Below are 25,133 nucleotides of genomic sequence, written 5' to 3' on the forward strand. Positions count from 1 at the left end.
GAAGAATATTCTGCCTCAGATTCTCGTAAACACACGTGTAGACTGATGGTACATACCGTCGTCTTGTTCAATCAACTTGGCTGGTGTTTCCTGATGATAGCGGTGCCTGTGCCTGTCTGAACCTGGGGATCGTCGATAAACAGCCGAACGCAGTATCCCCACTGCGGCATCGACGAGACCCCAACGCAAACTACGAGTCAGTGCCTCCCTACACAGTGAGGACTTTCCACGACCGTAACTGCGACAGCTGTGCACGGCACATACACTTCACCGCAGAGCTCGGGTACGACCGCATGGGCGCGACTCACATGCACAGGGTCCGCGCGAGCCTGGTTCCTGGAAGCATCCGCAGCGAAGGACCCTGAACCCTGAATGGCCTCCGCGGACTCATCGTGGAGGCGGTTGTGCTGACGTTCTTCAAAAAATTCTGCATTGCACTGGTAAGCGAGCGAACAGGTAAAATACGCAGTCCCGTTTGTGCTCACCTTACAACCTTGCCTGTCCCTTGCGGATCAGCGCACACACGGCAAGCGCGAATGCTGCTCTGCACAGTACATCATCCATTCTTTGCCAACCCGTTACAAGATGCGATACCCTGAGCCCAAGAACGACGCGCGCAGCACCCGCTGCGGGAACCCATGCTGATGTACACAATGTAAGCTATACACTTGCTGCTTCAAAAGTGCGCCACGATATGCTGCAAGAAGGGATACCTGTTCGTCCGCGTGAGCACATACGAGTATCTTTTTGAAGCACAGAACACTGCGGACGCACTCGTGATCATCCAAGAATCCTCTATCCCGGAAGACGGCGTCTGCGAACTGTGGCAGCGAGAGCCCTGATGTGAACGCAAGCTCCTGGTAGTGCGCAAGCGCAAACTCTAGATGCTGATCGTCGAAGGGTATCCTGCCCACGCTGGCTCAGCACGGCGGGCCGCGGGCGTACAGGGTTGAAGAGACACTCACAGCTCCGCGAGCGCGCGGTTGACGTCCAGGACGGTACATCCTTCCGGGTTCTCGACGACCATGAAGACGTCGCCCTGGCCGTTTTCGAATTCGAGCCGATCCACTGGGGGGAAGGTCGCGAAGGCGCACGAAGCGTTCGGGTGGGCGCAGAGCGGGCCATACTGCGCATAGCGACTTTCCGGAAAAGTCGGGAGCTGCGTGAGCAGGATAGAGATGGAGTCGTGGATCGCCGGCGGTGTCGGTGACGGCGAGGGAGACGGCGTTGGCGTATGCGGCTGGCCCTGCATCCTAGACTGGCTCGTCGCTCCGTACGACTGCGAGAAGTGCAGATAAAAGTAGAGCGGGTGGAAGTCGAGCGGATGGTCGGGGTGCAGTGGCCTGGTGCGCGTGTACGCCCAGCGCGAGTGGTGGTCCGCTATGTCACGAGTTAGCGACGCATTATCCAGACCGACTCGAGACGATCGTCCCAGTGGGGCCCGGTCATATACCGACGCCCCCTGGCGTCCAAACTTGGGTGCCGGGACCCACAGGCCGTCACCAAGCTCCGGGCCCACCGCTGTACGGCGCAATCAGCTGACGCCCGTGATTGCCCGATCAATCCAGCACCCCGCCGGGCCCTAGGGTCGGTGGCCCACACACACAATCACAAGACGAGGCCTGACGAGGCGCAGGCCTCACAGAGGACCACAACGGAGCTGTAACCTTGTGTAACCTTGTAGGTCCAGGGACAACGCAGACCACGGCGAGTTCCTGCCCGACTCACGCGAGCGCCTAAGTCGCTCAGCGCGATTTCATTGGCCAAGCGAAATAGGCGCCCATGAGCATTGGTACACTTGCGCTGCCGGCGGATGCAACGGTCCATTCTCGGGCAAAGCTGGCATGTGTTTCCAGATAGGTCACCAGGAGTGGTCTGACTGCCAGCGCAACACAGTGTACTTCAAGTGAAGAGGGGGGAAATTGCTCACCGAAACATGCGTTAGCCTTGATGCAGCTCCGGATTTCGCAGACGGCGCCATGGCTCACGATGGAGCGGGCGAGTCGCCTGTAGGGCATGTCGCGTGCTGGTGCATTTCCTCGTCGTAAAGGCCGACCAAAACCTGAGACGAAGCACGCCGACCGCCAGATATTATCGTCCTGCTCGGAGAGGTGACGGAGCCGGCGGCAGGTTTGCGCAAATGCGATGAATGTGTGGAGGTCGCCGAGGAGGTGATGCCAAACGTTGATCAGGATCGCATCCGGACAGGCGGAAAGAGACAACATAGGGCAGCAGGGGGCGACCTGCGCAACGGCGCAAGAGGCAAGGTGTGCGATCAGCTGCAGAGAAAATTGTGGTGATGTCGGAGGCGGATGAGAGAAGCGGAGTACGGGATGGCCACCCGTATTCCACAGCGGTGGTGCGGCGGTCGTTGAAGCGTGCCACGGTTCGCCCCCGTCTGGCGTATCTCAGGAGCTTCACACTCTAGCGCGTATGCATGCGGAGACGACGCATGCTGAGAAGAGGCCTTGCCACTGTCGTCCGCTTTTAGTACGGTGAGTGAGATGGCCGTTATCCTGCCAAAAGGTCCCAAGGTGCGCGGGCAGGAGGCGTCCCGCGATCTCCGTGATTTCTCTGACACTCCCAGCATGTTGTGTTCCTGTGATCAGCCAGTGAGTCCTCCTGACTGAGGGCTGTGCGAATACGGATTCGAGTGGTCGTGGAAGAGATGCAGCGCGCAGCGACATTTGCATTCACTGTGCTCGCGACGCTCAGGAGCATCGCCTGGTCCAGGCCCAGCGGCGGAGTGTGAATACCTAGGCATCGGACCTTTAACAACTTGTTGGGCATGCGTCGGAACTCTTAAGGATGGCATCTCCGATTACATCTCAGGGCATATCCGGCTACGGGGGAGCCCGGTCGGGCAATCTCCGATCAAAGCGCCGACCCCGCTGGTCTCAGGCATGCCTCATGTCGCAGAACGGTCGTCACTCTCCTTCGGTCTCCGTCCGCGCTCGGAGGTTTATATGTCCTCCATCTCTTTCTCTTTCGTCGGGAATGCTCCTCCTCCGAACTCCTCATCATGAAGCAGGTCTCTACCGCGTCAGGCTCGACCAGCTCGGGCGCGTCGTCCGCACCTCCTCCTGCTAGTCATGGTCTACGATCTCAGCTCGGCCACCTCCTCCCAAGACACGCTCTCTTCCAGGTTCATGTTCACATCGAGCAGCTTTCGAATGTTCCTTTGATGTCTGGCGAGTTCGGCGTACGATGGAAGTTCAAGAACGCTCAGTCGGGCTCGGGACTCCTGTCGAAGATGAAGGGTCACAGGACATGGTCGGGGCAGAGCAAGGGGAAGGGAGGGGCGGGCGAGCACGACCCAGCGACAGTTGAAGACGGGGAGATGGACGAAGAAGACGAGGTCGACGACTACAGCGCGCACGGCACGGACGACGCCTCGCACTACTTCGATGCGCCCAGGAGCCCGCTGGACCTCGACGACCCACACGCGTTCGAATCATCAAGGCCGCCCGTAACCCCTACGCCCATCATCAACGGCCACACGCAGTCGAGCACATCGTTGCAGCTGCGGTCGGAGGCCCGCGGCATGACTCCGTGGGAGAAGCTGCAGAGCTACAACGTGAAATGGGACCACTCCGTAAATGTGGTGGTCCAGATGGACGTCCATCGTGAAACGGGCGACCTCCTCCCCAATGAGCTGAAGCTCGTCGTTATGCAAGTGAGTCCCTCCTCCCCTTCTCCCTGCCGTGCGCGGGCTCCCTGGGGCGCGGCGCGATTAGGGATGGCTATCGGTGTACTGGGACTAGTGCGGCATACCGATAGCAATCTCGTCTCACGCTCCGAGACACGCGGCGGGATGCTCGGTGGACACGTCCGCAGGGCCGCCGTGACACCGTATCTGTCAGGTTTGTCATGGTAGACGCGCTCGGTCCGCGCCATCAGTTTTGTGTGGCCTGCCTCCGCCCGCCGTAGTCGCGCAATCCCGCCTTGCGCATTCCCTGGCGATTGCGAGAGTGGCTTTTCCACTGGTGTGCAGCATGACTGTATCCCGGAGCGCGATTTCCGGAACCCGCTATTTTCGTAATGTGCTACTTCCGGACAGTGCTAACGTACCCGCAGCGCGTTATCCCGGGAGACCCAGACTCTCCCCAGCAACCCCGAATTGGAGCGGTATACTTGAACCTTGCGGAATACGCAGATGCCGGAAAGGTCACACGACGGTATCTTCTTCGGCAAAGCAAGACGAACGCGACGCTCAAGGTACGAGGAACCGTTGACTGCGACTGCGCATCCGCTAACAATCTCGTAGCTCTCAATCGAATTGGAGCACATAGGCGGCGAAAAGCACTACAAGGCGCCACCGCTGCGCAAAGGCGAGATTCTTGCGTCCGTCTCGGGACTATTGAACAACAATGGCCTGTTCAATACGCGGTTCGCTCGCGAGCTGGACTTGTACGTCGGCGGCGACAAGGCAGAGGAGGACGGCTCGTTCCCTTACGCCGACAAGAACGGGCACGTGCAGCCTGATTCACTAGCCACTTCGTTCGGGCTCCGTACGACAGAACATCTCATCGAAGCCCTGTTCAATCCTGTCCCTAGCGAGTCAGCAGATTCGTCTCCGTTCACCTACTACGCCCCGCCACATCCAGACCCACCCCGTCGTCAGGACTCAGTGACGGACTCCCTTGACGGCTCTACCGGTCGACGGTCTGTCGACAGCAGCACCGGAAGCGCAAGTTACATAGCGACGCCGAGCGAGCACTCCAGCAGTGCAGGATTCGACTACTCCTCCGGTGCAACCACAGTCGGTGCGCCAGGCTCGGACTCGCAGCGCCATTGGTGGCAAAAGATTCGGAGCAGACCGACAACACCCGCGCGGACCACCTTCCGACCGACGACGCCTGCCCCGCCTATGCCTGTCCGCCAATAACACCCCCTTTCCCCCTCCCATGTCCATGCCACGCCCCCTCATGTCCATACACCACCCACCAAGAAGCTCTCCCTACGACCCACCGCCTCCCATCCTTCCGCTTACACTGTTCATGACTCTCACGACATACCCCGCCCTGCCCGCCCGCGCTCCCGTTCGCTTCGCTTTCTCTTGGCTAATGCTTCTTTCCCCCCACCCCGCTGTGGAACCCTGGTAGATGGCCGCCGACGGCCGCTGGATAACTTATGCGCTTTTTAACACGGACGAGGACGTGCGGCCCGGCGCAGGGCTGGGGCCGCGTACTGTACATTCGGTCTGCTTACACATACATACTTTAGTCGCGCGCCGCTGGTGTGCTCGTAAATCTGCTGTCGAACTAATGCCCTCTATTGACTTGGTTTATACTGTATGTGCTGGGGGTGGTGTGGGCCGCGCGTGGGGGCGCGGCGAGTGCTGGTACGTGGTCAGTCACAGCTTGCCTTCAATGTCTCGTTCGCTACTTTATTGACGACCGGCCTCAATTCCACCGAACGAATGCAGAAAGCTGGAAATTCGATCAGTCTACCACGACGACCGCGTTGACGCTCTCAGTCCAGATATATACACGTGTATGGACTTTGAGAGACCCACGCTGTCGTGTCTTTTCATCCAAGTGCCATCCTCCTCGTTTGCGGCCTCTCTGGCTCCGCCCTGGTCCACCCCGCTGTCAACGTAGCGCTTACCTGGGCAGTCCACCTTACATGTAGCAGCAGTTATAACCCGCTAGGGTCAAGTGCTCTCGTCGCAACCACTCTGCCTCACCCATCCTCTCTCACAGCGTCAGGGAGCCAGCGGAGCGATATCTTGACCTGCTATGCTGCGTCTTTTGTCTCCGCGGACGGCGACTGCGTCGTCCATACGGCCTGCGCTCATGCAAGGAAATGGCGTGTGGAACATAGGGTTCACGCGAGGCGCCACGCTCACCGGCAGCCGGCCGCGGAGGACATACGCCCACTCCCCCTCGCGTCACCCCGAAGAGGCTGCCCGCGCGACAAGGGCCGTCCGGGACGCCGTGATCACCACAGTCGCCGGCGTAGCAGTGTGTGCGCGGCTTCCACTCGTGTGCGGGATGCGAGGAACGTGCTCACCGTTCGAGCAGTATGCGCAGGCGGGTTTGCGTATATGGCGTGGTACAGAGAGAACGTCCTCTGGAAGGTGTGTCATCGTGCAGCGGATTTGACCTCTGCCGGGCCGTTTTGCTTACCGCGGTTTTTCGTCTAGATCGAAAAAGCATTCGCTGCGGGATACGATCCCACGCTCGCGCTCAGCGCAAACGCCACGGGGAAATCTGGACGCTCGCGCGCCGGAGCTAGTGGCGGGGAACGCACGCGGCACATTCAGGGTGCTTCAAGGTCGACGCAGCACGTACGACGCGGCCAGCAGGATGAGATCGACAGCGCCATCCAAGGGAAGGAAGTCGGACGCTACTTTGTACTGCTCGGTCCCAAGGTATGCACTACCTCCACCATGTTTCTGGTGCGCTATCCGAGTCGTTGTTCACCGCCTCCAATCGCGCGTCGGTCGCTAGGGGACGGGGAAGACGAAGATGATCCTCGACGCTATGCGAACGGTGGACGCCGAAGGCGTCGCCATGTGCGATATGCATTGTGACCTTGAGGTCTTTCGAGTGCGCCTCGGAAAGGCATTGAACTACCAGTACAGTGAAGACACACAGGCAGGGCTTTTCTACAGGAGGGTTCCGCGGGAAGGTCAGGCAAACGCTATTCAGACACCGGCGCTTGGGATCTCACCAGTCTCTCACCCCAGGCGGTGCTGCCATGGACATTGAGCGTGGTGGGTATTGGGCGTAGAGATATCTCCATCTCGAAACTGATACAACTCTCTGTGTAGCTTTGAACAAGCTCGAAAAGGTGGCCCTTCGAAACCTGCAGAAGACGCAGAAGCCCCTCGTCCTCGTACTCAATAATGTGCACTACTTAAGTCACAACGAAGATGGACGGAACATGCTGTCACAGCTCCAGCAAAGAGCCGAGGCGTGGGCCGCAAGTGGTACGTGTCTTGCCTCGTCTTTAGATCTCCCGCAGCTGAGTTCCCCATCAGGTATCTTGACAATGGTGTTCAGCTCGTAAGTCATCTCTATCCCTACATATTTCAAAACTGTCTAAAGTCATTCCCCTGCAGAGATGACTTTTGGCCTTTCTTCATGATGCGTGAGTACTCTTCTAGTGGTGCCTCATCTGAGCACTTACCGTAGTTGCAGGCCAACAGGAAAGTAGGATGCATGTAGGTCCTAGTCTCGCTATCGGTACGCATATGGGGGCCTGAGACCATTTTAGGTCATCTCGGTTTATGATTTGTCCACCGAGGAGGCGCGGAACGCAGCACAGAGCATGTGCTTAAACGCCGGGAAAAGGCCGCAGTCCCCCGAGGCACTCACCGAACTCGTGCAAATAGTTGGGGGCCGCCTCACATACCTTGAAAAGGCGGCTCGCTCGTCTGACATGGTGGGGCGCGCAAAGGATTTCCTCACCGATGAGAAGGTGTGGCTGCTGGGCCAGATTGGTCTTATTCCTGACTGCGACGATGATATGGTGGAGGAGCAGAAACGGAGCTCGTCTGCTTGGGTCCTGCTCCGCGAGTTCGTGCGCAAGCATAAGAAGGAAACCGAACGCGTTCAAGCGGCGGTCGCGCGGGGCGAGATGGAAGAGAAAGAGCTGCACAAGATCCCGCTACCCCGTCTTACCTACGTACGTCGTCCTCTAGGGGTACGGCCAATCACTGATCGTCTTGCAGGACGAATGCCGGCAGATTATGGCCCGCCCTGATTTTATGGACGGTCAGGGCATTCGTAGCACACGTCCTGCGTGTCACTGATATAGGACATGATGCAGAACTGGACCGCAAGAATATCATCACCATTGACGTGAGTGCTTCGTACGTTTGAGCATCAACACTGATCTGCTCACCTTTCGCATCCACAGACCCACCACAATGTTACACCCGACTCCTGGCTCATTTTTCACGCGGCCGAGCAAGTGGTTAGTGGAGACCTATTCGACGAACGTTTGGACAGTGTGCGGAGCAGAGTCGTAGAAATTGAAATACAGCGTCGCACCAGGGAGCTCGGTGTACGTGCTTATGCCTTGGACTCCGTTTTGACTACCGTGTTGTGGTCATTCTTCAAGGAGCTCTCGCTAATACCCCCTTTACAGTTCAAGGATGTGGACTCAGGCGGCCGCGTGCAGTTCACGATCGACAAGGGCGACGGACCTGTACTCTAAGGGCGTACGGGCATTGTGTTTTTGATCTGCCCCATTGATCCTGGCGTTTGACAGTCTTATCAATTTGATCCTGGTCGCAAGGTAGTTATGCGTCCACTACCTGGCATTTTCGACCAACACGCTGGCTCAACCATAGGATGTTCAAGGGGTGGTCGTGGCAAGCTGGGCATACCTTGAGGTGAGTTAGGCTTATACCGTTCCGCACGGTCCACACTCCATCGTCCTCACGCACATCGACCTAGCGCTAGGTTTGGACATAATGCTCTACAAGAAAAGGCGTCATTTTGCACGCAAGCTTGGGCCATTCAACTCATAATGACAAGCCCTCCACTGTTCCCCGTGGCGCACATCGCTGCATGCGCTTCGCCGCGGTCTTGCCTCATCTTACCTTCCAGGCGGTCACTTTGACGAAACCTACCAAGCTTGTTACGACACCGGGCTACGGCGGTTTGCATACCCCGCGTTCCTGGAGAAGCTCTGCGCTTCCTCGGTCGACCATGTGCTACATCGTCGCGCGCGGGACGAGTCCTGTTGGTCGCCATTCTTGTCGACATCAGTCCTTGTTCAGAAAGCCATGACGTGCTTCGAATCCTCGGGACCGACTATATTCGTCGATCTCAGGGCGCGCATGCGTCTTCATTGTGGGCGGCGTCGCTAGGCCCTCCGGCGGGGCCGAACCTGATCACAGTGCGCCCTCGACCGCGCGAGCAACGGTTGCGAAGGTTTAGTACCGATGCCGCGTTTCCTCTCCAAGATGGTTGGTTCGCAACGGACCGGGCGCTGTGATCAATGCCTACACAACTCCATCAGGTCCGATACTGGTCAGATGGGCTCTACACCTCACAAGTAGACGCTGCAGCTCCGAATTGCTGTCGATTTAAACTCTGCCATAGCATGCGGCGCGGCGCCACCAACAAATGACGTTCTCAAGGCCAGTGATGAGGCCCGAGGACTGAGGGCCAGGTCTCCTTGTTCTCTATATATGTACTTAGTATGTTTTCTACCTATTCGTCTTCTAGCAGTTCTGATGGGAAGCGCGCCCATCCAGCGTTCCATGTGCAGCATCCTAGATATCGACTACGCAGATACCATGCGTCAAACCCTCCACAGAGCAATGGGGAAACGATGCCGTTCGAGGGTTGTAGTAGGATATCCATAGAACCATCCCAACTTATGCGGTTTCTTGGAGTCCGAGCGGACGCACTCCGGACGGTGGAGATTGGGGTGGACGATCCGCACGAGGAAATCACCGTGGTTTGCCGACCCGGGACTGCATCTCGATCGCGATCATCGCAAACACCATTCACGCCACGATAGCTTTGTGGCCCTCCTCGACGGCCGACCACCTCCTACTTGACTGGTATGCAGTGCCTGATATAGCACCACTGCGGCCCGCCAGGGCATCCGCGGCACAACGGTACGCACACGCTCCCTGCCGTCCGCCCTGGCGTTCTGCAAACCTTCCAGATTATTTTGCATTAATTTATCCACACTCAGGGCCGCTGTCCCATTCCTGACGACCAACACGCTAGAATCACTTCCGGTCATGGGTCACGCAGCAGATTCCAGATATCATCTCGGCCAACGGGCGGCGGTAGTCGGGCCATCCATGGGCAGCGGCCGGTTCAACACCATCTACGCTATCCGAAGCGCGACATATCGCGTCCATTCAATACCGACTCCGCGGAATCGGGGCACCTTCGCTGAGGTCCATTCCACCTGAGCAAGGGTGTTACGCAGCCAAGCGCTGCCGCACCGGACGCGCACGATGTAGACCATGGTTCTCTGATATCCGCCGGCGACCCCTGTGCGTGCTTCTGGGGCTTGGCAATGGCATATCACGCTTGCACCTCGGACGACGCTGGCTGGCCATATTGCTGCACTATGATGAGCCCTCGCGTGCTACGTCTGCGGCAGACCACCCCACCTCGTCGACGACCCCACGGCCCGCGGCCCCCGCAGCACGGCTGGCGAACGCTCCTCATGCCCACGCCCTGCAGCATCCCCGTAATGGTACACCCGCGCCCCGCCCTGACCTGCTGCTTGCGCGCGCCTGGCGATCGAAATTGCTTCTTCTCTTGATATCGAGCGGAAGTGCACGCCACGCCTTCCCAGCCCCATCGCCATATAAGAAGGGCCGCGCAGGCCACCGAGGGATCCCCAGGCCCTGCTCAGCATCTCCAAGACCGCCCCTTCTCCGCCATGCTCGCCCGCCTTCTCCCCATCGTCGCCCTCGCCGTCGCCGCGGTCGTCGCGAAGCCGGTCGTCATCCGCGACTCGCCGATCACGCTCGCGGTCGCGCGCCGCTTCAACGCGACCGCCGCGCCGAACATCCTCAAGGCGGACCAGGCGCGCGCGAAGGCGCTCAAGCAGCAGGCGCAGGGCAAGCACACGAGCCTCAAGGCCGCCCAGGCTGCGCTGCCCGTGACGAACGGCGCGGTCACCTACACTGCTAGTGTCGGTGTAGGCGAGCCCGCGACTCAGTGTACGCCATCTCTCTCCTCTGGTATGTCAAGTAATAGTGGCTTAGGCTGAAGCATGCTTTGCAGACGACCTCATCGTCGACACTGGCAGCTCCAACACGTGGGTCGGGGCCGGCATTGACTACGTGCAGACGTCGAGCAGTGTGGACACCGGCGACGAGGTGGTACGTAGTCCTGCCTTATCGTGCGTTTTGCATGGAACACAGTTTTGAGTTCGATCTACGCGTCCACAGGAGGTCAGCTACGGATCCGGCATCTTCTTTGGTAAGATAACATTGCCCTCGTGACGTGCGCGCAGGCGCGGGGCTGATGCTGAACACATTGCGCGCTTTGTAGGGGAGGAGTTCCTCGATACCGTCACCCTCGGGAGCCTCGTCATCCCGAACCAGTCTATCGGTGTATCTGAGTTTGCGATCGGCTTCGACGGCGTCGACGGCATCCTTGGGTGCGTGCAGAGTGGCCCTGTGACGTAGCGCGCTCTCTGACAATAGCTTGTATAGCCTCGGCCCTGTCGACCTCACTCAGGGCACGACGTCCAGCGGGGGCGAGATCCCCACTGTTCTCGACAACGCGTTCGCGCTGGGTCTAATCGACGCTGAGCTCGTCGGCATCTCGTTCGAACCCACCACCGAGCTGTCGACCACCAACGGAGAGCTGACCTTCGGCGGTACCGACTCGAGCAAGTACACCGGCGACATCGCATATGTGTACGTCGCTCTTATGCATCCACGAAGATTCAAGGAGCGCTGATAGTAATCCGCACGGACTACCAGCCCGGTCACCTCGACGTCGCCTGCGTCCTTCTACGTCGGCATCGACCAGACCATCACTTACGGTTCGGCTGCGACCCCCATCCTTCCTTTGACCGCCGGTATCACCGACACTGGCACCACCCTCGTTCTTATTGCTAGTGGTAAGTATCTCAACGACAGTAGTCAAACAGTAGCTCACGAGGAATGCCCGTGCAGATGCGTTCAGCGCATACCAGACTGCCACCGGCGGTGTGCCCGATAACAACACCGGTCTCCTGAAGATCACCGCGGACCAGTTCGCAGCCCTCGAGAGCTTGTTCTTCAACATCGGCGACGTGAGTATCATTTGACATCTCCGCTGTCACGCTCCAGAGGCTGACACTCATGGCCTTGCAGAACACCTACGAGTTCACCGCCAACGCCCAGATTTGGCCCCGTGCGGTAAGTGAACTTGTTCCGCGGAGTATACAGGCTTCTCACAGGGCGCACGCAATTGTTTCTAGCTCAACACTGCCATCGGCGGGGACGCGGACAGCATATACCTGATCGTCGCTGACATCGGCTCCAACTCCGGCGAGGGTCTCGACTTCATTGACGGGTTCACATTCCTCGAACGTTTCTACAACGTCTGGGATGTCGCGAACGCACAGGTCGGCTTTGCCACCACGTCGTTCACCACCGCTACCACCAACTGAGCGAGCGGTTTGATGGGGCAACGGACAAGTCTGTAAACACAACGGCCAAACACACTTGGACATTTGTATGCTCTGGATGTAGAGTTGCAGAAATATACCTCGGATTACGGAACCAGTGCGCATTAACCGACTCGAAAGAAAGGGACAGATCTGCCCAAATGCAGAGTTGCGTGTTACATTTCGAGAACCGACAGCCAATTGACAGCGCTTCCCATGCATGCGGTACTGATCGGCGGCGGGAATTACTTGATTAGGCGAGAAACGGCCCCGAAAGGGAGCCAGTCCGCATCGGGCACCACATACGTCATGGCTAGAACTGGTGCGCCGCTGCAATCCCTCGCGGTGCCAGCTTGCCGACCGTGAGCACACGACTCATATGCTTCTGTCTCCTCCCCCCATCTGCCTTGTCTGGACATGCTCGCAGCACGGACATGTTTGGCCCGCTGTCCCCCATCTACCGCGCGACCTGGCTTCGGTGTCTCCTGCAATTTCAACGAGCTACGAATATCCACGCGAACGACTTCGCACACACACCCGTTTAGAATAAACATATCTCGACGATATGCCACTACTCCTCAAGAGGTAGAGAATACCAATGTCAGTCATTCCAGATTCCTTGCCGAGGCCTCGCACAAGGAGCGTTGGAAGGAGGGCTCGGCGGAGAAGACGGGGGACGGCCCAGAGCTCACAAACGAAGAATATGATGATTCCATAACGGATGGCAAGGGTGCGTATATTCAACCCGGCCTCATACTGTTACTGAGTTTATCGCTGCTGAACAGGGAAGCTCTCGCCGACGTCGTCGCACCTGTTCAAACTCATCCTACCGCTCGGTCACCAAAACCAGCGTGGACGGGACCAATCATCCCAAACCAAGCCGCCTCCCCCTATGGTGTTCCTTCTGCACCCATCCCAGCCGCTCTCGCACGTCAGCAGGCTCATCCTCGCCTCGCTCGCGCCCTCCACACCCTCCGTCTCATTCCGGAGCGTGACCCCGCGCGGACACACCATCCAGTGGTCCGACTCGACCGACGTCGCAGACTTCATCCGCGACGCCGCGCGTACGCGCCAATTCACCGTCTGCCTCACCGACCCAGGCGAGGAGGAGCCGCACACGGAGATGCCCGTGGAGGTGCCCTCGTTCGAGGACCGCACGCGTTTCATGCGCCGGCGCCTCGCCGCCGTCGAGGAGGAGCTCGCGCGCATGGAGGACCTCAAGAAATCCTGCGACGCGGAGGCGCACCGCGGCGCGCGTCGCATGGCGCTCGGGGGCTTCGGCATCCTCGTCGTATACTGGGGCGGGGTCGCGCGCCTCACCTTCTGGGATTATGGCTGGGACGTCATGGAGCCCATCACGTACCTTTCCGGGCTGTCTACTGTCATCCTGGGGTACATGTGGTATGTCCTACTTTCCCGGTTGTAGGAGGACGATCCTGACCAGTGTTTGCAGGTTCTTGATGAGAGGGCGCGAAGTCTCATACTCGTCCCTCCTACACCATTCGGTCTCGGCGCGGCGCGAGACCTTATACAAGTCGCGCGGTCTAGATATCGACAGGTGGATGGACCTCGTGAGTGAGGCGAAGAGCTTGCGGAAGGAGATCAGCAAGATTGCTGAGGACTACGACGAGCGGGTGTGGAAGGAACGCGAAGAGGAGCGCAGGGCGGATGAGCGGGATCACGGTGAGGCGAGCGATGCGAAAGAGGCGGAGCGGGAGGACATTGCTTTGGTACGAGATCAGAAGAAATCCACAGAATAGGCGCGGCGCGGGCAAATCTGGATCACATACAACGTGCGTGTGATGAAACATTGCTTGGGTCTGACTTCATCGCATTAATGGGGTAGTGGTAACCTGGGTCGTTGCCATCGACCCGCCGGGGGTTCGATTCCCCCTTAATGCATAACAGAGGTTGAAAGTTTCGCTTTTTTAATTTAAAATTAGCGATTAGTCGGATTTGCGGCCGCTTCAATTTCTACGGCACCTCTTCACAGCCTGGAGCGGTTTAAGGTACACGCTGAAGGCCAAATCTCAGCTTGGTAAAGGTGTTGCATATATGATGCATACCTAAGAGATTTATACTCTGGATCGCTCGTATGTGACATTCAAACAGTACTACTCCACCGACACGCTTGCGTTGAGAAATGACCCCCTCACTCAGTTTATTTCAGCGCGTGTGAGCTGGGTTTCGGCGAGGCCGACGCGGTTGTTCCCGGAGTCGAACACGTAGTAGAAGCGCTCGAGGAACGTCATGCCGTCGATAAAGTCGAGGCCTGAGCCCGTCGGGGTGCCGACGTCGTTGATGACGAGGTAGATGTTTCCTGGGGTACCACCGATCGCGGTGTTCAGCTGCCAGAGATTGAGGTGAGCTCGTGCGGCTTATGGGAAAAAAAGTAAAGGCGGACGTACAGCGCGCGGCCAGATTTGAGCGTTGGGCGTGAATTCGAACGAGTTCTGCGCGATGATCAGTGAATGAGCATTCCACATGTTAGAAGACATCGGAGGATGCGTACCTCGCCGATGTTGAAGAACACGCTCTGCAGGTTCGCGAACTGGTCTGGGGTGATCGTCAACAGTCCAGTGGCAGGGTCGAGGACGCCCCCCGTGAGGCTTTGGTACGTCGCGAACGCATCTACGCAGCACGATACATAGTCAGCGAATGTGCATCGCGGTGATATAGAAGTGGCATTGGCACGTACCGCTAGCAATGAGCAAGAGCGTCGTTCCAGTGTCAGTGATTCCGGCCGTCATGGGGAGGATAGTCTGCCCGGTCGGAGACCCGAAGGTGATTGACTGGTCAATCCCAACGAACTGACTTGCAGGCGCAGTGGATGTGATCGGTCTATTGACTCGTCAACATCTAGCCCGAGCATGACAGATAACGCAGCTTTGGTACTTACACAAAGTTCAATGGGCCGGTGAACTTGGAGTCATCGACACCGCCGATGGTGAGCTCGCCGTTTGTATTGTCCAACGTCGATGTCGGCGCAAAGGAGAAGCCGACCATGCGCTCGGGAATGGATCCTTCACTAAAGGCGTTGTCGGTGACGGTGGGGATGCAAGACGAGCCGAGGATGAGGGTACCTGGTAATGTGTTTCTGTCAGTCGCGCTACCTTCAGACCATGCAGCGCCGTTCTGGAGACTGGTACTCACCACAAGTCAGACCAACCGGGCCGAAACTGTTGGGGCCATGGTCTCAATAGATGTACCGGATAACTAGTCTGGTGAAGTGCTCACCCGATGATGCCATCCACAGCAGTGAAGCCGGTGGAGACTAATGCGGCCCCCATCGACTGTTTCTGGATAACGAGACCGGAGGGGAAAGTGAGTGTATCCGTCACTTCGATACCTGGGTGAGTTTATGTCATCAATCAATGCTGTGTTAAATTCTATATTCCAGAACGTACCCATCACCGATCCGGATCCGTACTCGACAGCCTAAGGAGAGGTTCAGTGTGAAGGAACTGTGTCATCTGGAGATGCACTTACGACGAGGTTCATCGGCAGACTGGCGGAACCCAAAAGCGGCACGAACGGATTCTCTGTCGGGCGGGAGCCCGCCCAGGTGTTCGAGCTCCCGGTGTCGATGAGAAGGCTGACTGTTGAACGTCGATAACTATCAGTTCTACGCATCCGCAAGGACCTGTTTACTAGGTGCAATTCAAGCGCACTCACAATTCTTCCCCGGGTTCCCGACAGTGACCTAGACATGTTATCAGAAGCGGGTCAAGAAAGTCGCAGAATGACCGAACTAACCGTCATGACATAGTCGACCGCCTGGTTTGTAACCGGAACGTCAGCGGCAGCGTTTTGCTGGAACGGCGTTGCCGCGGCTCTTGTTCCCGTCTTGAACGACTTCGCCCGCGCGCGGTCTACCTCCAGCAACTTCGCAATGCCGGTCGCATTGACGCGCCGCGCGAACGGCACAGTCACGGGGGACGCATTGTTGCGGATGTGGACGGCGGTACCGGGGGCGATGGCGAAAGAAAGGGCGAGCGCGGCGAGGGCCGCGGAGACGAGGCGGAGTCCCGCGAGCATAGTGCCGGTGCGAGGGACAGGGGGATGGGAGCTGTGTCGGGTGGGAAGGGCGACGGAGATCACGCTCGTAGGGGAGGCTAGTGCGGTCGTATGCCTCAGGGCCGTTCATATACGGCCTCGCGGACTTCCCATGAGAGGTCGCGGAGTAATGCGAAGACTGAGAAGTAAGACGAAGAGTTACGGCAGCAGCCCGCACCCAGTCCTGCCCAGTAGACTATCGGAGGCTGAGGCACCGCAGCGACTGGCGGAAGGCTCGGAGGCAGAGGTCGGCTCTGCAACTCGCTACCACTGGACGGCCAAGGCGGTTGAAGGCTGTCCCTGAGCCGGCGTCATGGATATTCTCATGAGTGGGCCGCCAACTGTCGAAATTAAATCCAGTAGGAGTCAGCGAAGGGACAATTGCAGATTATTCCTCTCACAGGGAGATTCCGAGAAGGCCTCGGGAAAGCAGAAGTCGCGTCGGCAGCATGGTATCCTGGCGAAGTGAATATGGTAAATGGCATCATGCACACACGAAGTACCTGGACAGCTATACAAGGGAAAAGGCCGGTTAGAATGGCACTGCTGTTGCACACTGCAATCATCAGTCTTGTAGCCTTCCTTCGGATGTCCAAGGGGGTCAACATACCAACTCCGCAGCGGAAGGATCCCTGGTTCGGCGCTATTTGTGGCGGCGGCGAATGGGCTAGACTGATTACCAGTGGAATGACGTGGTGCGCTCTCAGGAGAGCTCGACGCAGATCGAGTGGGACGATCCTAGTATCCCGAGCCCTGCACCGGTCATCAAATTCACTCACAGCGAATATAGCCATGTGAACACTTACGGGAGAGGATGTCATCGACAGGCACGGCTCTACCAGCCTTCCCGAGCCAATCCCGGTCACCGTCTTCAAAAGACGCTGTTGCGGCCGGACGCCTCAACGTCATGACGTAGAGTCTGCTTCGGATTTGGAGCATCCGGCAGAGATGGCGGCGGTTCTCAGTGGAAATGCGGTACCCAATGGATTTTGGTCCGAGTCCAGGCATACTTGGAAGCATCCATATGGCCTGCTGGCAAGTCGTGGTACCGAAATAAGCTTCTGGTGCACACTCGGAACAAAACCCGTTGGAAATTCAAGCACATCGACAGCACAACAAGAGAAGTCACAGTATCGTGAAATGAAGATACGCCTTAGTTCGTCGTCGCGTCGGTGAACTCCGTCGTCGCGAAGCCGACGCGGCTGTTGGCGATGTCGAAGACGTAGTAGAAGCGCTCGAGGAACGTCATCCCGTCGATGAAGTCCAGGCCCTCGCCACTGATGCTGCCCAGGTCGTTCACGATGAGGTAGACTGAGTCAGGCTGGCCCCCGATGGCGGTGTTGAGCTTTTGAAACACGCTGCTTAGTGATGAAGTCAGACGCAGGACGCGAAGTACCACTTACCGCGCGGGGCCAGATCTGTGCGTTGGGGGTGAACTCGAGAGTCATCTGCAATGACGACGAAGAATCAGACGGAGGGTCCAAGAGCCGCTATGTCTAAACGTACGTTTCCGATATGGAAGAACAAGCTCTCGAGGTTCGCGAACTGGTCTGGGGTGATGCTGAGTAGACCAGTAGCGGCATCCGGGACACCCCCGGTGAGGTTCTGGTACGTTGCAAAGGCATCTGAGAAGCCTTTATGAGAGCAGTGAGCACTCTGGAGTAGCGTCACCACATACCGCTAGCAAGAAGCAGGAGAGTAGTGCCGGTGTCCGTGATGCCGGAGGTTGCCGCGAGAACGGTAGTGCCAGCCGCCCCATATGTCACCGTTTGGTCGATCCCCACGAACGTGTTTGCGGGCGACGCGGACGTGATTGGCCTGTGTGATACACCGTTGTCAGAGACCATAACTTGTGCTCTATCTTTGACGTACACGAATGACAGCGGGCCCGTGAACTTGGTGTCGTCGATGCCGCCGAAGGTCAGCTCGCCGTTCGTCGATTCCAGCGACTGCGTGGGCGCGAAGGCGATGCCAATCTCGTGCGCGCCGATCAAGCCCTGACTGAACGCGTTGTCCGTGACGGTGGGGATGCACTCGGTGACTGCAGGGAATAGTGTCCCTGTAGATGCCTGTTAACTACTTGCGCATCATTCAAGACAGGGTAGTCACGGTCGCCTACCGCATGTCAAGTCCACCGGGCCGATGCTAGAGGAACATTAGTGCAGGTATAACGCGAACTTCCGGGAGAAAACAGCATACCCTATGATTCCGTCTACCCCGTCAAAGCCCTGGCTTGTAAGAGCAGAACCAATGACTTGGTTTTCAATGGCAAGTCCATCAGCGACCGTGACGGTATCCGAAAACGCCTCGCCTATAATCCACGTGAGCACATGTCCGCCTATCTCTTGGACATGACCTTGCTTACCGAAGACAAATCCAGAGCCGTATGTAACCTCCTGCATGTTATCGCTTAAGTATCTGTGGGATGTCAAGGAGTATACATCACTTACAAGCAAATTGGCGGTAGCCTGGGATGTCTCCGTGCGGACATAGGCCTTACCCGCACCAACCCAGGTGTTTGAGCTCCCGGTATCGATCAACAACGAGTCTGTCAACGTCCATTAGCAACTCGCCGTCAATCTAGCAAGGTCAAAGCGAACATGTGGTTGGTGGGCTTCCAACCCCAACCTGTGACCATTGATCAGCTCAAATACCACTTCGAGCGACGTAACATCAAAACATACGGTTGCAACGTAGTCGACGGCCTGGTTCGTCACCGGCGCGTCGAAGATTGTCGCGCGAGGGGAATTGCCCGTGTGCGCCTGCGGACGCGATTTGAGCGCCTTGGCGCGCGCCTGGTCGAGCTTGACGAGGTTTGCTGCGCCCGTGATGTTCAGCCTACGAGCGATGGGGAGCGTGATACGGGAGCTGTCCCGCACGACGAGCGCATCGCTAGTGAGTCCCAACGCGAGGACAAGCAAGAACGTAGAGGCGAGACGAAGTCCGGAGAACATGACGTGTACTGGCCTGCGGTATCTTGTGGAGAACAAAGCCGGCGGGGGGCTTTCGCTAACGTCACCTTGGGGGCAACTGCTGCGACGAGCCGTCGGGAGGGTTGATATAGGCAGCTTATCGCACCCGACCCTTAGCTGCTTCAGACACGAATACGTCCGTGCCGACACAGTGCATCCTGCACAGAGGTGTTCGCAGTATGGTCATAATCTTGCGTTCTAGCATCGAGTGAGCTCATTGGCCAAGACCAACGACGAATGGTGTCTCGTGAGTATGCTGATACGCTGATGATAGCTCTTGGAAGATATGTCGATCGTTTCTCATGTTGGAGTGCCAGAACTGTCTGGAAAGGAAAGGAGAAGTGAGCGACAGAGGCCCCGTGCGTTATCCGAAGCGCATCTCATATCGAGCGTGGGCGTTGTTCACCACACTCGGTGCCGCGGTTGTCCCGTCCCGAAGCAACAGACGCAATCTGCGCAATGACATCATCGACCGCGCAACCTTGTGAATTCCAGGCGGAAATACCTCAGGCAGATGTCCGGCAAATGTGGGTGACGGCCTTGGCAGCGAACCTGACAGTCAATATCGAAAATGAAGAAGCGGTGCACAGTGGGATGACGGTGAGAGCTCTCACCAATCCTGGTAGCGACGTCGGCGAGTGCCTGAAGCTTCGAGCTCTCCGACGCTAGCATTTCACCACTGAGCTGCGCATGTCGGGCAACTGCGCTCTCATCGGATACTCTTGAAGACGGGCGGTATAGTCGGCATCCCGCGATGCAGGCATCTGCACCCTCGATGCTGACTTCGGCGGGAAACGGGGTTCCGCCGTTGCCGTTCGGATGCGTAATAGAATCTGCGGGAGAGTGCATGCGCTATCTTGTAAGAATACGAGAGGCACATCGCGGAGACCCTGTTCGAGTAATGGCGTTTCTATTGCGTACGCGCATTGCGCAGTACCTCAACGTACATTGTAGCACAATTCTAGTGGGCCACTGTCAGACCGGCGAAGACTATAGTTAGATTGGTCGTGCAAGTGCTCAATCTTCTTACCTGCTCTGACACGATGGTTATTGCGAGTCCTTCTCCAGCTGCTCGCGCAGCACACGCCCGCGGTCTAGAACAGCGTCCGCCTCGAGATAGCATCCCTTTAACCACCGATTGGCATCACCATCGGCGCTGTTTTCGCCCTCCCGTTCTCGGAATGCCGTTCGGGAGTGCAAGACGCGGCGGTTGTCGAACAGGACCGCGTCGCCTTCGCGGAGTAGATGCTCGTACTGCACAGTAGGGTCGTCTAGCATGGACGCGAACCGCTTGAGGGCAGGGTAGAAGGCGGAGGGCGTCTGGAGCGAGAGGGGTGCCTGGAAAGGCGGGGAGTAATTGACGAACTCAACCGAGGCATCTCCCGGGAAGCGTGAGAGCTGAATGGTCGGGTGCGAGTAGTGAAGATGGTGGCCGTCGTTGATATAATGAAATGCCACCGGGGTAGATGCCAGGATATCGAACGCAGCGGTATCTTCGGCTCGCAGCTTCGACGCCACGTGTGCTGCGTCGACAAAGATAGACTTGCCCCCATCGACACGATTACGGAGGCAGTGGAGAATCTGGAAGCGGGGCGGATGCTGAAAGTAACTACGCAGGGTCAGCGATGCAATCGCATGAGCAGTTTCAAGCTACACCAAAACTTACAGTAGGTCCATGTGTAAACCCAGGTCAACGTTCGTATAGGCGATATTGCGACTATTCTTGACGTTCTTCACATCCCAAGTTTCACCGTAGAACGTGGTTCGCAACTCGCCGAAGCGCTGGCCAAGATTGCGAAGCTCGCATTCTTCGTTTGACGTCCGCTCGTTCGGCACAGCGGACACAAACAAGAGCCCATACCGCGTCAATTGGGTGATCGCTGCGAGGAGATCGGAGGGCGTGGCGAGCGCTTCATACGGCAGGAAGAGGTCTCGGGCGGATTTGAGATGTTCAGCGTCCCATTCGACCTTGTCGACGTCGCGGTGAAAGGCGTGGGTCGTTTCGCACGATGCGTAGTGTTTGAGGAACTCGGCAGGGTAAAGAGATTGGTGGCCAGAGTCCCAGGTGACGTGCACGCCGTCGTCGGATACGCGCACCCCGCCATCCCTGGGCTTCACGACCAACGGCACATCCGAGGTCCTGTGTAGCTTCTGCAATGTCGATGGATGTAGACAAGAGGGGCATTGGCAAGCGTCGCGGAGCCAGGGGAAAGGATAGGAGTGGCCGTTGTAGATCAACCCATCATTCCCACGTGGGCGGAGGGAGGAAAAATGGCGCCGGGAAGCCTGCCAGTGTCGTGATACTACCGTGAACCCCGAGCCCGCGGCGAGGTATTTCGCAAACATTGTGGGCACAGCGGTGTCGACAGGAAGGGGTTGGTTGCGGAAGTGCGGTATGTAGAATTTGCAATCTCGGGGAGTGACGGTGGCTGAGCGCTGACTCCCGACGTTGACAACTCCGCCATAGTAATCACGAGGAAAACATACTACTATATCGGATCGTACATACTATGACGGCACGTACGTCACACGTAAACATACTGCAAAGCCACTGCGTGTCCTTGCGCGACATACTCACCAATAAAAATAGTGCAGGTGCCTTAAGCTTGCAGCGGGGGAAAGCGCACCGTTTTGCAAACACTGAATCCTGATCATGAGGGGTTGGTATGAACGGCTCTCGTTGGTAGCGTTGTCCTTGGTACGTCTCGATCTCGCCGGCGCAGTTGGAACTTGAATCATATGTAACAATTTGATGGGGACAGGACATAATCTCAGGACTTCAATCACTTCAAGACGACTCTGCGGCAGTGTCATAGAGACGATGGACTTGGTTACTCTACGTCTGAGCTATGGCATGCTGAAAAGCTTGAACGATAGATTGCGGAGCGTCCGGGCCCAGGATAGTTTCCAGGTTCGCCAAAGTAAGGGCAGCAAACCTTTCCCCCCTGGCGAACATCTCCTCTTCCCACGCTGCAATCGCGGCCTCCCTCTCCTCTCGCCTTAGGCCCTTTGCCACCGCGTCCGCCAGAACCAGCCCCAACTCGACCCCGTCCCGCATCGCGAGGTTCGCGCCGGCGCCGGCGAAAGGACTCATCAGGTGAGCCGCATCGCCGATGACAGTAACTCCCGGCTTGTGCTCCCAGCGATGGCCGACGGGTAGATGGAAGAGAGGGCGCGGGTAGATAGCGTCCTCGTTGGCCTCCTCTATGAACTTGCGGATCCACGGCGCCCAGTCCGGGTAGATGTCGAGGAGAACCTTCTTCGCCTCCTTCGGGTCGTGCGGGAGGGCCCAGTCGAGCGTGTTGCGGTGCCACGCGTAGGCGCGAATGCGTCCGTCGCCGTTGAGCTGGAAACCCAACATCTTCTCGCCCTGCGCGACGTAGCAGCTGCCTTTGCCGACGCCCGAGCTAATGTCGCGATTCTCCGGGAGAGACGCGACGGCGGGCGGGAGCGAGAGCTCTGCTCCAGTGACCCCGTGGTAGATAGGGACCGCGGGAGAGACCAGAGGGCGGACGCGGGAGTGCGCACCGTCCGCACCGACGACGACGTCCGCGATGGTCACCACGCCGTTCGCGAACGTGAGCTCATGCTGTCCCCCCTCAAGCGGCCCGATGGATGCCAGTGCGTGGCCCCACTTGACGGCGTCGTCGGGCACGGCGTCGAGCAGGACCTCGCGGAGGACGCGGCGGTCGATCTCAGGGCGCGCGTGCCGCAGATCACTGTCGAGCGGGTCGACAGCCTTTCCCTCGTTGTGGAAGAGGGGAACACCGTCCTTCCCGCAGATTCGCGTTTCTTCCGCGTCGCGACGCGAATGCTTCCTGAAAACGTCCTCCATTCCGTTCTCGCGGAACGCGCGCTGGCCGGAGTCCCACTCGAGGTCGAGCATGCCGCCGAGGTGGGCGCGCGATTCGCTGTCGAGCTCGCGCTCGTAGAGCGTGGCAGGGATGCCGCGCTTGGTGAGGGTGAGGAGAACGACGAGCCCAGCAGGTCCGCCGCCGATGATGGCGATGCGGGGCTGAGAAGTGGATATGGACGACATGGTCTATAAGCCTGAGCGAGCGAGATGGGGTGGACAGTGGCTGTCTTGCGGCGTACGCGTGGACCTCGATGTCTTTTTATCGTTCTCAAGGCGCAGTGTCCGCGCCCATCGGCGAAACTACCAGCTCGGCATAACCGATAGATGAGCCCGACGATGTATGTCAGTTCTTGTGCGGTGGGCATTTGTACCGTTCGTAGCAGGCGCGGTAGAGTCACTTCGCCGAATCAGGATAACGTGAGTACTTCTGGAGTTTTACTGTACTTCTTGATTCCAGAAGCTTACAATCGTACAAGCGCAGTTCTGTCTAGACCTCACGTCGATTAGCAAGCGACGTCTTTCTTGACAAGGGACTCCCACAGTTTTTCGGGACCGTCGGGCGGCGAGTGACTCGGAGAGCTGGTCGCTGCTAGGTATAATCTAGCCCCGTCTACCATGGTCCCTTCGTCTGTGAGTAAAACAATTCAGAACTCCTATTCGCATTAATGAGAGCCTGTGAAAAGGACGCTAGATCTGCACTCCACGGAATGTCCACAATAGCATGACTATCAGAATACGTGCAGGAACCACTCCTATTGAATGCAGAGGTAGTGCATCTAGACATCCTAATTGAGAGCAGAAGGCATGTGGCGTACATCCGATAGACAAGGCACCAAGCTCAAACCTCAGGCTGCCGGACAGTCGGACCCGCCATGGAGCCATCGCAAGTCTGCCAAGCCGATCCACACCTCCAGGCTCCGTAGGAAGTATGCGTGTCTCCTCTTTCAGGTTGTCACGGGCACGCTGAGCCCGCCCTCATCACATTCAACAGGTAGACTCACTAGCGTACGCATAGGGCGGAGGAGCACACGGACCGGTGTGTCGTGTGTGCACGCCGCGCTACACCATCCGGCACGAGCCGGTCCTTCGTGTCTGCGCTCGCTGCACCATGCAGCGCGCGGTGACTCTCGAGCGTTTCAGTGCATCTATAACGCTATCCCGAAGCGCTTACGCGCAGCCGGACCTTTGGCGCAGACGCGCTGAGGACAGGAGACGCGGCCGGGGCTTGGTAGATTATTGCTGGTTTCACGGCGCTTGTCGCGGGGCCTGACGCGCGAATTTCGCGCCGCGCGCCCGTCTGGAGGGTGTCGACGCGGATCGTCGATATCTCGCTCAATACTCCATGAAATTTACTATTCCTTTCAGATTCGGACTCTCCTTATCGACGCGGAGGGCACGGTACAAGAATCAGCGCGAAATACGAAGGTTAGGTGAAGGCCTCCTCGGGCACCTCCCCAAAAGCAGAACTGAGATTACCCGCCAGAATTCCGTTCAATATAGCTGAAATTCTGTGCGATAGGTTCCATGACACTGTACAAAGGGCACTGATGTTAAACAAATGAAGTACACGAAGGGGTAATAGTAGTAGCATGGTCGTCCGTTCTGCCCTGCCAGGCCGAGCTCAGCTACATCCTCTAGATGAGGTTCGTACTTACTCATTCACACAGATACATGATTCCAGGCTCAATAGTGATAGTGCTAACTCTTAATAAAGACTTTCTCGGCGTTACGGGGATTTTGAATACACACAACAAGGTCTGCTCGTGTGCGATGACGTGGCGCTCACACTGCTCTGCTGCACCTGTTAATATCGGCGCTGACGTCGCGAATGGGACGTCCAGGTAGGGACGATACATAGGAGACTATACAGGAGATATAGATGCCCCAAAATGTAGGAGCAATACTATGCCTGTTCACCCCCTCAAACCAGATTGACAGATGCTCGCGTACATCCCGATGATCATGACCAAACCACCTTCATGCCCTCCATATACATCGTTAGCCTCTGTAAAAGTGCATTCCAGCGAGAGCAAGGGACGATGTCGCCCATTGTGCTGGTTCTGCTTTGGGGGAGGTGCCCGAGGAGGCCTTTACTCAACCGTTGATTTTTGTACCGTGCCCTCCGCGTTGATGAGGAGAGTCCGAATCTGAAA

General features: G+C 57.7%; 9 protein-coding genes and 1 non-coding gene across 10 annotated transcripts; 5 read left to right on the top strand and 5 right to left on the bottom strand.

Annotated features, from left to right (window-relative positions):
- Positions 1-676: 676 nt before the first annotated feature.
- On the bottom strand, positions 677-2,225 carry TRAVEDRAFT_40786 (uncharacterized protein; the record flags this gene model as incomplete). Its single annotated transcript, XM_008046837.1, has 4 exons — positions 677-713; positions 775-906; positions 966-1,380; positions 1,931-2,225. 4 exons carry the CDS (start codon positions 2,223-2,225, stop codon positions 677-679), a joined length of 879 nt encoding a protein of 292 aa, XP_008045028.1.
- Positions 2,226-2,945: 720 nt separating this feature from the next.
- TRAVEDRAFT_61401 (uncharacterized protein) lies at positions 2,946-5,078 on the top strand. Its single transcript, XM_008046945.1, has 3 exons — positions 2,946-3,676; positions 4,078-4,218; positions 4,268-5,078. Exons 1-3 carry the CDS (start codon positions 3,023-3,025, stop codon positions 4,886-4,888), a joined length of 1,416 nt encoding a protein of 471 aa, XP_008045136.1. The 5' UTR covers positions 2,946-3,022; the 3' UTR covers positions 4,889-5,078.
- A 971-nt stretch (positions 5,079-6,049) lies between these two features.
- On the top strand, positions 6,050-8,169 carry TRAVEDRAFT_40788 (uncharacterized protein; the record flags this gene model as incomplete). The annotated part of the gene is made up of 13 exons (XM_008046838.1): positions 6,050-6,082; positions 6,149-6,376; positions 6,456-6,636; positions 6,695-6,721; positions 6,779-6,937; positions 6,989-7,013; positions 7,070-7,098; positions 7,149-7,171; positions 7,225-7,635; positions 7,682-7,724; positions 7,780-7,811; positions 7,870-8,016; positions 8,101-8,169. 13 exons carry the CDS (start codon positions 6,050-6,052, stop codon positions 8,167-8,169), a joined length of 1,407 nt encoding a protein of 468 aa, XP_008045029.1.
- A 2,089-nt stretch (positions 8,170-10,258) lies between these two features.
- TRAVEDRAFT_156706 (aspartic proteinase precursor) lies at positions 10,259-12,208 on the top strand. Its single transcript, XM_008046946.1, has 9 exons — positions 10,259-10,654; positions 10,719-10,816; positions 10,886-10,916; positions 10,989-11,097; positions 11,153-11,359; positions 11,426-11,565; positions 11,621-11,739; positions 11,801-11,845; positions 11,908-12,208. Exons 1-9 carry the CDS (start codon positions 10,372-10,374, stop codon positions 12,097-12,099), a joined length of 1,224 nt encoding a protein of 407 aa, XP_008045137.1. The 5' UTR covers positions 10,259-10,371; the 3' UTR covers positions 12,100-12,208.
- Positions 12,209-12,513: 305 nt separating this feature from the next.
- On the top strand, positions 12,514-13,856 carry TRAVEDRAFT_136412 (DUF607-domain-containing protein; the record flags this gene model as incomplete). Its single annotated transcript, XM_008046947.1, has 3 exons — positions 12,514-12,826; positions 12,882-13,497; positions 13,550-13,856. The coding sequence occupies 3 exons, from the start codon at positions 12,514-12,516 to the stop codon at positions 13,854-13,856; spliced, it is 1,236 nt and encodes a 411-aa protein (XP_008045138.1).
- Positions 13,857-13,927: 71 nt separating this feature from the next.
- On the top strand, positions 13,928-13,998 carry TRAVEDRAFT_t263. Its single transcript has one exon. It is a non-coding gene; the product is annotated as a tRNA-Gly (tRNA).
- Positions 13,999-14,252: 254 nt separating this feature from the next.
- On the bottom strand, positions 14,253-16,134 carry TRAVEDRAFT_54018 (family A1 protease; the record flags this gene model as incomplete). Its single annotated transcript, XM_008046948.1, has 11 exons — positions 14,253-14,444; positions 14,505-14,549; positions 14,609-14,727; positions 14,795-14,937; positions 14,996-15,179; positions 15,250-15,275; positions 15,334-15,445; positions 15,504-15,534; positions 15,586-15,695; positions 15,772-15,799; positions 15,853-16,134. The coding sequence occupies 11 exons, from the start codon at positions 16,132-16,134 to the stop codon at positions 14,253-14,255; spliced, it is 1,272 nt and encodes a 423-aa protein (XP_008045139.1).
- A 1,171-nt stretch (positions 16,135-17,305) lies between these two features.
- Positions 17,306-19,106, bottom strand: TRAVEDRAFT_136392 (acid protease; the record flags this gene model as incomplete). Its single annotated transcript, XM_008046949.1, has 11 exons — positions 17,306-17,497; positions 17,556-17,600; positions 17,659-17,777; positions 17,831-17,970; positions 18,025-18,211; positions 18,272-18,297; positions 18,352-18,463; positions 18,509-18,548; positions 18,603-18,700; positions 18,753-18,780; positions 18,837-19,106. 11 exons carry the CDS (start codon positions 19,104-19,106, stop codon positions 17,306-17,308), a joined length of 1,257 nt encoding a protein of 418 aa, XP_008045140.1.
- Positions 19,107-20,171: 1,065 nt separating this feature from the next.
- TRAVEDRAFT_67522 (Clavaminate synthase-like protein) lies at positions 20,172-21,494 on the bottom strand (the record flags this gene model as incomplete). Its single annotated transcript, XM_008046950.1, has 2 exons — positions 20,791-21,494; positions 20,172-20,733 (listed from the first exon to the last, which is right to left on the bottom strand). The coding sequence occupies exons 1-2, from the start codon at positions 21,468-21,470 to the stop codon at positions 20,172-20,174; spliced, it is 1,242 nt and encodes a 413-aa protein (XP_008045141.1). The 5' UTR covers positions 21,471-21,494.
- Positions 21,495-21,788: 294 nt separating this feature from the next.
- Positions 21,789-23,267, bottom strand: TRAVEDRAFT_156714 (monooxygenase FAD-binding protein). Its single transcript, XM_008046951.1, has one exon. The coding sequence runs from the start codon at positions 23,161-23,163 to the stop codon at positions 21,961-21,963; it is 1,203 nt and encodes a 400-aa protein (XP_008045142.1). The 5' UTR covers positions 23,164-23,267; the 3' UTR covers positions 21,789-21,960.
- Positions 23,268-25,133: the final 1,866 nt, after the last annotated feature.

Source organism: Trametes versicolor (assembly GCF_000271585.1).
Source record: "Trametes versicolor FP-101664 SS1 unplaced genomic scaffold TRAVEscaffold_15, whole genome shotgun sequence".
Classification (NCBI taxonomy): Eukaryota; Fungi; Basidiomycota; class Agaricomycetes; order Polyporales; family Polyporaceae; genus Trametes; species Trametes versicolor.